This window comes from Anopheles ziemanni, chromosome 2, assembly GCF_943734765.1.
Source record: "Anopheles ziemanni chromosome 2, idAnoZiCoDA_A2_x.2, whole genome shotgun sequence".
NCBI classification, from domain to species: domain Eukaryota; kingdom Metazoa; phylum Arthropoda; class Insecta; order Diptera; family Culicidae; genus Anopheles; species Anopheles ziemanni.
Genome location: NC_080705.1, coordinates 70323336 through 70334657, shown reverse-complemented (window position 1 = coordinate 70334657; position 11322 = coordinate 70323336). Strand labels below are relative to the sequence as shown.

Below are 11322 nucleotides of genomic sequence, written 5' to 3'. Positions count from 1 at the left end.
GGACTGAATCCTTTTCCTATTTTCCAACCCTAGTTTGCAGAATGTTTTTGTAGAGCTGTCAGAACGAGTCAAAACAAGCGGTTTCCGAAAAGCAAACACACGAAAAGTGATTAGAATTGGCGGAGTAGGCGTTTTCAAGTATGGAAACACAAAATACGTTTAATTTCAGCTATTGCACGGACCCCAAGTTTAAGCTGAACGTAGTGAAGAAGAAAACAGATGATCCATGCGATATATGTCTTCTGAGAGAATGGAAGCCGGCTCGCTACGGGGAATTTATCGTGAAGGAATGCAAATCGACCGAAAACTTGAGGTGCCACTACTTCTGTTTGGTATGTGCTAAGCTTGCAGTTGTTTCCCAGAAAATAAACTAAGTGACTGTTTTCCTCTATTCTAGCTCTCGGGCACCTTTATTCCACAAAGGGGTGTTAACTCGGCGGGTATCACAGGCTTCCTCATACGCGATATTATAAATAGCTTTTACGAGTATCGCGATAAAAAGTGCGCGTACTGTTGCCATCCCTCAGCCTCCATCAAGTGTTGCGTTGATGGATGCGATCGATGGTTCCATTATATCTGCGGTTACAAAAACTCGTGTCTTACACAGTTTTGTGGCCAATACAAGTCGTTCTGTGACCAGCATCTACCAGAGGAATACAGCAAACCACTCCAAACGAAATATAATGAGTGTGAAATTTGCTACGAGATTCTTCCCCGCCCAACTGATGCGGACTACAACCCGATCGCGATCATACGGACTTGCGGTGGGGACGACTGTGAACCCGGCCGGATGCACCGTGAATGTGTACAGCACTTCGCATTTTCTGCCGGCTACGATTTTAAATGTCCCATTTGCTTCTCAAAAGATTACAACAATTATGTGGCACCGCGTGGAATCTTTGTCCCCAGTCGGGATGCTTCGTGGGAGCGCGAACCGGGAGCATTTAAAGATCTGCACAAAAGAAAGTGTACGGCTGTTGATTGTGCTCTAGCTTCCACTAAGGACGCTAGAAATGTAATGAAGATGGTGGGTTGCAGTGTTTGCGGTGGCCAGCTAATGCACAAGATTTGCACCAAGCTTGCGGACCCAAGGAAATATTTGTGCCAGGCATGCATGGATGAAACATTCATAAAACTTTTATAATGCTATTGATAGGAATGGGCCCCAAGCATTGTGATGATGCGTGGATGAACAATACATTTTACTATTAGTACTAGTAACGAAAATAAAGTCAAAACATTGGGCTGCGGACAGCTTGAGTGAAATAAAAAATATATGAATTAATCACTTTTTATTGTTAGCAAGCATGTGAAACAAAGTGCGAAGAATTTCTAAGCCAAATGTTACATCTAACGAGCTATTCAAAACGAGCGTTTTCGTTTCCTCCCGTCAAAATGACAGATATGAATAAATGTCAAACTCTCCTCATTTTTGTTTTGATGCACTCACTCTTCTGCAAAGAAGATGTGGAGAAAGACGTAGAAGTTGCGTTGAAAGTGGTCTCAGTCGATAATCTTCCGCATCCGATAACGTAGCAAAAGAGTTGTGTACAACCCCGAAACGAATGCTGACACACTGGTGAGCAAACGGACGCGGAAGCAAAACTACGTGCGCTTCATTGCGGAAGTAATACACTCTGAGCAACATCGTCATCCCGGTGATCCCGCGAATAGAAAATACGTAAACAAAAAGTCCATTCGCATCGGCTTCACAGTGGAGCCCATCAAGAAAGCTACGCCCAAACGACGAAAGATGAAAGTCGTCTGCACGCAAGTGTTCAAGTGTCTGCTATCTTTCCTGCTGTTGCTGCTGTTCATTTTGTTCAGCTTCGCCGCCCGAGTCCTGTTTGTCTAACGACGAAGGGGTCAAATCGCAGCAAACCAGCAATCAGTGAGACACCGTGACCGTTCTACTTTCTTGCGGATTTCTTTTCTACGGTGGATGGTTTGTGTGCCCTGAACGCGGGTTTGAACGGTAGAATTAATCACCCAGATAGCTACGTAGTCTCTACGCTGTATCTTATCGCTTTTGCCAACCACCCGACGCCGAAGGAGCAGCGTCATACAAAAAACAAATACTTCTAGCAGTTCGATTACCTCCGGGGGCATCAAATTGGCATCGAATGCTCCAGCGAATCTGTGAGACTGCGCGGATGAGCAGTGGCACCGATTAGCGGTAACGAATTTGGCGGCAAATTGACTGCGAATGGTAAATTGGAGCCCTCACGAACGCGCGCGGGCATTATTTGTACCAGCATGTTAATGCACTGTTCTAATGTTGAGTCACACAGTAGGCATTGGATTACCCGTGGTACTTGATTGTTATTATGCTTCATTTGGTGTATGGGTGCTGGCTGATCGCGTTGGTTTACTTGTAAATATGTCCATCGTTTTCTTATCGCACCAATCTAGTTAAACACCTTTGGTTTATTTGTTTGTAGCGTACCGCTGGAGCAAAAGGGCGGAAAGTTAAACGATGATAATGGAATTAACAACAAAGAGATTCCCTTGTGTTGCGGGTCGTGTTCGTTTGGTCCTTAAATTTTTTTTGTTGTGTTTGCTCCATGTTCTATATCTTAATGGTATCGTTACACTTCTGCAAACTTAGTTTAACCTTCTGGCTGCACGTGTTCAAACATTCTCACATCCGTTTGTTTATCACCAGCACGGTGTAACTAGAGTTTTTCGATAATGTAAATCACAGTTTTTTTTACAAATTCTCATTTCCTCTCCCATGTAATTATTCGCTTACTATTTGATTGTACGCTACATGCAAAAAGGAGGAACGAGTTAGGCACATCATCTACGAAATAAATAACATAATTTCTATTTGTCTTGTTTACAGCTTCCGGCAGGTTAATGTGGTAGCAGCGTTTGCCAGTCATTTTCTTATGGTATCCGAACTAAGATGGCAGACGAAAATGATATCAGAACAGCGGTACAATCGTTCTACACTACCCAACAGCAGCAGCAGCAGCAGCAACAGTTACTGCTGCGCCCAACACATACGACCATTCATCACCAATCATTAATGCATGCAGCACAGGGATACGGCAGCGGTCCGCCAATGGCCGCAATAGGCAGTGAGTCATTGCGATCGTGAAACGATACTTTACTTATGGTTAAACTTATTATTTTTCCCGCCCTTCTTTTCTAGTGACGCGTTCCCATTCGCACACGGTCAACCTGTTGAGCGAGGACTTCATCGCCGGATACATGGAGCAAGGCCGCATGTCGGTTGTCCGGAGGTTCTTTTGTCTATTCGTAACATTTGACGTCGTTTTCATCTCGCTACTATGGATCATATGTGTGGTGGTACGTTTCTATGCTCGCGAGTCGGTGGCTGCTTGGATAAAGTTTACAATCGTTTATCCCGGGTTGACACTTTTTCCAGATCACAGGTGACAATGTGATGCACGCACTGGAAACTCAGGTCGTTCACTATAAGATCGATACCTCACTATTCGATGTCGTTATTGCCGCCCTCGTAAGGTTTATTTTTCTCATACTATTCTACGGTCTGCTGAGCATAAGCCACTGGCTAGTGATAGCGGTAAGGTTACCGGCGATTGAAAGAATCATAGCCGAGTGGACAGGGTTTATCTAATATGCCTTTCGTTTTTCTCTCATATAATAGCTTTCTACAACTAGTTCCTGTGGTTTTCTTATAAGTAAAGTATTCTTGTACAACGTAAGTGTATTTTTCGTCTCATCGATATCAAACATGTTGAGCTTACGAAGGTCGCTTTTCCCCTCTTCCAGTGGCCGGCGACACAACAGCCGGTGTTCGAGGTGCTCCTGGTAGTGGTTTCGTTTGTCCTTGCATGGGGCGAAGCCTGGTTCCTAGACTGTCGAGTCATCCCGCAAGAACGCTACGCTAGAAATTATTTTGTCGGTACGTCACTCTGTCCCAGACTGTTTCAATTCGCTAACGTGCATTCTTTCTCCTCGATCCAGCTATAACAAATCCCGGCTCGATGGATGCCCGCACACCCCTGTTGGATCCATTTTTGCGTGCTTCCGTAGGTGGACGAACCGAAAGCATTGGGAACTTTTATTCCCCCTACGATTCGATCCACAATAGCGACGATGACGAGGAGGAAGATGCGCAGGTATGGGAACGGACACCAATTAGTAACGTAACGCAACAAACCGCAGCGATCTTTGTATCGGCAATTAACTGCATTGATTCAATTAGCAGCACCAATGTGACGATGAATTATAGTCTTTGCGGTAGCGAGCTCTCGATTGAATTCGTGGTTCAATTGTCCCAGTAGGGCGTATAGCGGATCTTATTCGTACCAGTTCGCGGTTCAGTATTGATCCGTAACCCCAACCGACAGGTCTGCTATGGCGGGGGATGAAGATTTTCTTTGCAAATTTATTCAGCTCCCGAAAACATCAAGTGACCGGGGATCGCACCGGGCATGATGTTGTGTGTCATTTTCTGGGCGATAGCTATACCCTGATAGAGGTAAAACGGCGAGTGATCAATAATCCCGTGGCCGGTTGTGTGGGGCGAGATGCAAAAGAGTTCGATAATCGTTCGCATTGACATTGAAAAAGAAACCGTCCCGTGTGTCACATCGGACCGCATTAACAATGCTGATCAACTCGTCCAGATCATCGGTTTTCGAAACGAGTACATATTTTATACACGCTTATACATTTGCCTTCCAAATACAAGCGCCCAACGGTATCGCCATCGTCGAAGGATCGAGTTCCAAGTGAAAGGATCAGTTGTGTTGTAGATTTTGGACCGATTGGATGTTACAAAACTATCCACGAAATTATTTCTTTGTTCCGAAGCAAAGCTTACATTCTGCCGTTTGTTTGTACTTGCACCATGCAGGACGATGAGTTCCGGAAGATGGGCACGGAATGCGTGCGGAAGGCGTACACTTTGCTCGAATCGGACGGCTGGAAGATAGAGAAGGTTACCACCAAGGGCGACACGATTCAGAGCTGCCAGCAGGATAAGATTGGTAAAGTTTACAAGCTGACCGCCAAGATTCACTATCCCGCCCGGAAGCTACTGCAGGAGCTGTTCTACAAAATCGAGGACGTCCCGAACTGGAATCCGACGCTGCTCGAATCGAAGATCATTCGGGTAACTATTTCGTAAACATTTATTGAAAAAAAAATGACAACTTCCATCACGGTTTTTTTTTCTCGATTTACGCAAACAGAAAATCGACAGCCACACGGACATTTCCTACCAAGCGACGGTCGGTGGCGGTGGTGGCGTGGTAAAGTGTCGCGATTTTGTTAACCTCCGCTGCTGGCATCTGTGCCGCGATGGGCGGGTGATCGAGGGCGTCGACCTGCTGCCGAATCCGCTGATCAACCTATCTCCGGTGACGGAAGAGCGCGAAGGGCTCGGATCGGTTGAGCAGAGCGACGATGACGACGATGACTGCGAGGAAGAGGAACGTTTAAGCGATGCGGACGGTAAGCCTTCCAAATCGGTTCCAAAAATGAGTCAATCCCACGGTGAGCTGAAGATAGTCGCGGAAGATACCGAACCTGCTGCTGGGGAGACTCGAAATAAGACTGCTTTTAAAACGCTCAGCAAAAGCTTGGGTGCTCAGGACTTTGCCCTTGGTGGTGGTGGTGGTGGCGCTTCGGACCCGGAAGATGTCTTCTCTGACGCACTGACGGATGATCAGGAAGTTAAGGGATCATCGCATGAATCGAACGGTGCCAAGGGCCCAAGGAGGAAGCGAGAAGGATTGCGTGAGGTGCGTGATTCTTCCAAGGGAAGCAATGTGTACGTTAGTGCTGCAATCAGTATAGACTATCCGGGGGCTCCAGCCACTAGTAAATATATTCGGTAAGTAATGACCACCTAAACCTTCAATGTACACCTTTTAACATTGATTTCACTTTGGTTTCTTGCAGTGGGGAAAATAAAGTATCGTGCTGGGCAATGCGAGAACTTGAAAATCAAAAGGATCACTGCATTTTCGAGTGGTTACTGTGCTTGGATCTGAAGGGCTATATCCCACGCTACGTTCTAGATACTGTAGGTATCAACCCCTCACCTTCGTTTAAGAAGCTATGCACTTATTCTTCACTCCCATTCCCCCTTCGTTTCAGGCCTATACTACCCTAATGCAAGACTACATGACCTACCTTCGAAAGTACGTTGCTGAGTTACGCAAGCAAGGAAAAGTGCCTGGTGGCCACGGTGCATCATCTAATGCCTGAAGCCACTCACTCACATACACACACACACACACAATCATATACTCCACCATCCTGCAGACGGCATCCGCTCGGAGAGAGCGAGATCAACTAATCACCACCGGCAAGTCATTCGAATTTAGGACGCATTTATTTTCCTCCGAGTTCGTTCCACATAAGTTGTGTTGCTACTAAAGTTTGTATTTTACACTGCTTTACAAATGTTTGCATTTTCATGCTCTTGGAACTGAATGGTCGTTCTTTGACCTCGGAATGTTTACACTGCACACCGAAAACGAGGTCTTTGTGCTAAAAACGTTCTATATATATTTAGTCAATTAATTTAGAATACATCGAAGATCAAAACAATGGTTCTTAACTTACGCAAAGGACCACCAAGCAACGGAAAGTTGTTAAAATATTTCCTTAACTCGTATGGAACATGAAATGTACTAACGTAAACGCAGATTGTAACGAATTCCTCCTCGTACCACGTATAATAACGACAATGCTTCAACCAATCGCCCACAGGTGTATGCAAAGGAATGTGAGAAAAGTCTGTCCTGTTTTTTCGTACAACTGCCGTGAGTGAGCCTTTGGCCACCTCAATCTGTGGATGTGATTTATTTTTCTCGTCTTCACACAAGTCCATTGTATTGCTATTATTTTACTATTGTGATATGAATAAAAGATAACCAATAACATTTAAGTAAAGTTCTCTTCCGCATGATATTCAAGTTCCGAAATTGAAAAAGAAAATGTATAAAAGAAGATAAGCAATTGAAATAGTGTAGATTTAACCCTTAAAGAGCCATGACGATAACATAGCACAATAAAAAAAATTCTCATTCATGATTTGGAAAGGTTTCCATAACTTATGTTTTCATTCTGGAAAGAAGATGTTTGACATAAAGAGTTGTTTTTCTTTTAATGTCGACCCACTCTAGGATGTTGTATTGCACGAACGACTAGAAGTAATAAAGTGTTTTTCCACCATTTACTGGAACAAAAAAAAATATTTTCATTATTGCACATCAAAAAGATTAAAACAAGACAAATTTGAAGATATTTGCGTTTCCGAATAGTTTGTCAAATTAAACAAGGGAATCTTTCAAATTAAATCTCTAAACGGTAGGTATAATTTTTCAAAACAGCGTGGTGCTTTTAAATGTTAATTTATTCAATTCCAACGATAGAATGATACACAGTCTAACACCTGGTTCACTGGTAGTTAACACAAAACATTTTATTCCGGAATAGAAAGCTTCATGACACTTTTCAGTTCACACTACGAGTTTGATGATTTGTTTTCTTTACATTTCTTCGTTCACATCGAGTCAATATGTGGATAGGTTGGGGCGTACAGAAAAGGTTCCTGAAGCACTTCGGCGACCGGTTGTGTGGGCAAAATGCGGAGGGTGGGCTGCGGAGTTTACTTCTGTTCCTGGGTGAACCAGCTTTGGCAGGCTTCCGCTGCTATTTCGCACATGGTGGAGAGGACCTTGGCGTTACCTTCGTAGTCTTGAAAGCGAAAGGTGAGATTAATCTTCTAGAATTCCTGCGGATTAATTGGTACGCTTTTCAAATTTTGCTCTACTCACCAACAGAATTGCCGTTACGCTTGCCAAAGATGCTGCCGTTGAACGGGGGTTTCCTGTAGCCAGCCTCAGCGTGTCCAGTCAGGGCCAGGACGACCAGCAGGACAACAAGCACGCTGGTAAGCACCTTGTAAGAAGCCATTGTATGTGATGTGTTTGTTTTGGGGGTTGCGTTACCGTTAAGGTTAGAAACTCGTAGTTGGAAACCGTTACTTAGACTGCTTTTGAAGCCTGTTGTGATGGCTTTGTGAGCTAACAGATGACTGATACCAGCATTCGGCGCCGGGATATCTTTTATACCAATCCCGGTTCGTCCCCGGCCCTAAGGCCGAAGATCCTACCGAAAGCAACAGCATCCCTGGCCTGTTAGTTGGAAATCCCCAAACAATTCTGCCATCCTTTGGTTCGCCTTCGGTGCAGGCGCGAATGCGATTAGGCGCGCCGGGTTAGAATTTATTTAATTAATTACACGTTTCGAACATGTCCCAGCGAAGGGATTGCAACGCACGCCTGAGCCGGGGCTCTTTCAAGTATCCGCGCAATATGCGGGTTTGCGTTCCACGTCTTCCTCGAACCTCGTGACGTACTCTTTTTCTTGCTGTGTCAAAATTAAAATGTTCAAACGATGTCACAGCAAATTTCATTATCAAACGCCTACACATTAAAGAAGGAGATGTTTACTTTAATCCTTGAAACATGCGCACAGTCTAAGGTCAAAGTTGTTCGATTTTTCAACCGTTAATGCAACCCTCCCAGCTACATTCACTTCCCTTTCAGTTGGAAGAAAAAACCCCAAACCCCACAACCGTGAATCGGCCACGAAATCGATCGGTAAACGACATTCGTAATTATTTTCGTGCCACCAGGATGGCAAGTTAATAATTTAGGACATCCAATGTCACGCAACCCCGTGTTGGTTGGCTGGGTTCGGTTTCAATGAAAACGGATTTATTGAGGATAGACCTTACAAAAAAACAGTGACACGCAAGGGAAGTGAAGGTCCTGTTTTTTTTTACTGCACTAATTTTATTGTTAACGAGAAGGTAGTTTATATTTCGTCCTGCTGGATCACCTGACAATGAATCAATCAATATTTACGAAGGTGACAACGAGAAGGACGATGCAGTAGGAAAAGCAGCAATATACTTCATTTCACCAAACCAAATTTGTGTTTATGACGTTCCCCCCCACCCCCTCTTTTTTCGATGCTTCTCGACTGATAACGGTCCATCGTTTGTGATGAGCCCTAGGAAAAAGGTGTAGGGGACTTTTCCGACCGTACAAGTTGCGCCATTGAAACCAGAGAATGATGATGGTGGGGTGTCTCCTATCAATCAGCACACTGGACCGTGCCGCTTTACCGACACACACTACCATCATTCATCTTTCGAATGGCCACATAAAGAACCGCCGATGGCCACGGTGCTAGAAGGGCACGGTGCAGCCCTTGGCGAGGCGTTCAACATGTCGAATGTATGGAATTATCATCAACGCGGCATGCAACAGCGTTCCCGATGGCCGCCAGGAATCGATACGGCAGGCAAGGCGAGGAAGGAACGTGCAGAAGGGACGTTGCTGGCCGTTCGTTCGTTCGAACCGGCCATCAGTGGGTCAGTTTTTCCACGGCACTCGAGTGTATTGGTTCGTATTGAAATTGGAAAAGTGCCGTTTCAACGCGAGAAGGAGTTTGACACAATTATTATAAAGCTTCACATTAATTGCCATTAGTTGGGCTTTGTTCCATTAAAAAATATTGGACAGCGTCTATAGTCGGTTTTAAGTAAGTCGAGTTAACCAGTTTAGTAAGTAAGCGTGCTGCACTTCTTTAGTTACTAAAATATGTTAATTATACTTTGAATTTAGTCGGTTCATAACTTTTATACCATAAACTTTTACGAATGTCTGGGGATTTGTTTCTTTCACGTTATTAAAGAAGTCTTGCCTTGATCATTTTATTAAATATAACAAAACAACATGGTTCTAATATGCCTTTTACAATTTCGCAATTTTCATTTCCGGTTATCCCGTTTTTCGTGGAAAAAGTTTATGGGATAATTTGTCAATAGTTGCGTTGAATTGATATGGTCTCATCAAGTGCTCCATACTAGGGGTCGGCATATGTTTCCTGAATAAGGTCATATGATGAAAAAGGACCCGAAACAGTGCGCCAGAATTTTTTGAGATAAAATATTTGAAATTTATTTATTAACAATTTTTACCATGCCGTATTTTCGTTGAACTTTATACTTCTTCAAAATTTAAATTTTGGTTCGTTGTACTATAAATTGATTTCTTTATGTATACCTGAGATTAATCAGTTACTCAACTAATGGTGTCTATTCTAGTCAAGTATCACGTTGTTCGAAAATCAAATGTTCGTAAATCTTCTTTCGATAGATCGATACTATATCGAGGCTTTACTGGCTTATTTTCAGTAAGTAAAGCAACTCAGCGTAGGGAAGTTTTGAATATTGTGGCATATTTTACTTCATAATGGCGTTAAAAATTGCATTCTGTGCAATTCATTTGGTGTACCTTAATATTGTCCCGGTTTGGTTTAGTTTTAGACTTTAGTTTTTAATACCTTACCGTTTTCGCTTCACATGCTGCTATATATGAGCACATTTACTTCTTTCATTTGTCTTGAATAATTTTGTCTTGGAGTGAAGAGAAGCCAGCAACTGCATCAAATTATTTCGTCACGAAATGCCGCCCGGCGCTTAGCTCATCCATTGCACAAAGAATTATAATTCTTTCGTCATAACGATGTCATGCATGGGATTTAAAAACCACGCGCGCGCGACCCGCTTGCGCACGCAACACGTGGTGTGTTGCGCGACAAAGTTTCAACGGAATTCTGCGCTGCGTTTAACGCACTGCGCAAGCTGCTGGATTTAATCTTTTTTTTTTGTGGTACTGTTTGTCCCCAGCAGTAACACCAGTAAAGTGCTAAATGGAAGGCTGGACCTCGCCGTCCGATAGCGGACGATATCTTCGATTGATAAAATCGTCCCGCGACTTTCCGCGCAAGATCTCTGGCGTAGCGCATGAACGCACGCGTGGTCGTAGATGTTGGTGATGGTGGTCGCGCACACGCCAACATGTGTTCACGCTGAGCCGCTTCAACAACCAAAGCACCGTCCATTGAGCGGCAACTCGAGCGGCCGGCAGGCAGAGACCGCACTTCAGTCCGGTTCGGTTGACTGCAGCGGACGGTTGCGAGCGCACGAGAGGTCCCGGAAGTCGGTGCTCCGGTGCATACGTCGAGCGTCATCAGTGTGTGTGTGTGTGTGCGTGTGGCCGCACGGTGGTGTTGGCAGGCAAGAAGACGGAAAGAAAAGTGCTTCAGTTGCAGTTGCAATTGCACCTTGAAAAAAGGGGCGAACACAAACGGAAGGCACCAAGAGAGGAGGGAGGAAAAAAAAGGTACGGCGCAGTCGAAACAGGGTCCCGACAGTGTGTTATTATGCGGCTATATGGGGTGGTTTAGGGTCGACTGAAGAATACGTCTGCTTATCGCAAACCCACCACCGCTCGG

At 44.4% G+C, this 11322-nt stretch overlaps 3 protein-coding genes across 3 annotated transcripts; 2 read left to right on the top strand and 1 right to left on the bottom strand.

Annotated features, from left to right (window-relative positions):
* Positions 1-106: 106 nt before the first annotated feature.
* Positions 107-1218, top strand: LOC131281455 (PHD finger protein 7-like). Its single transcript, XM_058310787.1, has 2 exons — positions 107-332; positions 398-1218. Exons 1-2 carry the CDS (start codon positions 141-143, stop codon positions 1142-1144), a joined length of 939 nt encoding a protein of 312 aa, XP_058166770.1. The 5' UTR covers positions 107-140; the 3' UTR covers positions 1145-1218.
* A 1690-nt stretch (positions 1219-2908) lies between these two features.
* LOC131282710 (steroidogenic acute regulatory protein-like) lies at positions 2909-6287 on the top strand. The gene is made up of 10 exons (XM_058312241.1): positions 2909-3083; positions 3158-3315; positions 3395-3553; positions 3638-3691; positions 3763-3895; positions 3958-4112; positions 4853-5110; positions 5190-5833; positions 5902-6025; positions 6100-6287. Exons 1-10 carry the CDS (start codon positions 2909-2911, stop codon positions 6208-6210), a joined length of 1971 nt encoding a protein of 656 aa, XP_058168224.1. The 3' UTR covers positions 6211-6287.
* Positions 6288-7511: 1224 nt separating this feature from the next.
* On the bottom strand, positions 7512-7926 carry LOC131287647 (neuropeptide SIFamide). Its single transcript, XM_058316720.1, has 2 exons — positions 7788-7926; positions 7512-7707 (listed from the first exon to the last, which is right to left on the bottom strand). Exons 1-2 carry the CDS (start codon positions 7924-7926, stop codon positions 7619-7621), a joined length of 228 nt encoding a protein of 75 aa, XP_058172703.1. The 3' UTR covers positions 7512-7618.
* Positions 7927-11322: the final 3396 nt, after the last annotated feature.

Coding starts and splice junctions, on each gene's coding strand:
- LOC131281455 (XM_058310787.1), top strand. CDS start 141: ATGGAAACACAAAATACGTTTAATTTCAGCTATTGCACGGACCCCAAG. Junction 333..397: donor GGTGCCACTACTTCTGTTTG/GTATGTGCTAAG, acceptor CCTCTATTCTAG/CTCTCGGGCACCTTTATTCC.
- LOC131282710 (XM_058312241.1), top strand. CDS start 2,909: ATGGCAGACGAAAATGATATCAGAACAGCGGTACAATCGTTCTACACT. Junction 3,084..3,157: donor GCCAATGGCCGCAATAGGCA/GTGAGTCATTGC, acceptor CTTCTTTTCTAG/TGACGCGTTCCCATTCGCAC. Junction 3,316..3,394: donor TATGGATCATATGTGTGGTG/GTACGTTTCTAT, acceptor CACTTTTTCCAG/ATCACAGGTGACAATGTGAT.
- LOC131287647 (XM_058316720.1), bottom strand. CDS start 7,926: ATGGCTTCTTACAAGGTGCTTACCAGCGTGCTTGTTGTCCTGCTGGTC. Junction 7,708..7,787: donor GCGTAACGGCAATTCTGTTG/GTGAGTAGAGCA, acceptor TTCGCTTTCAAG/ACTACGAAGGTAACGCCAAG.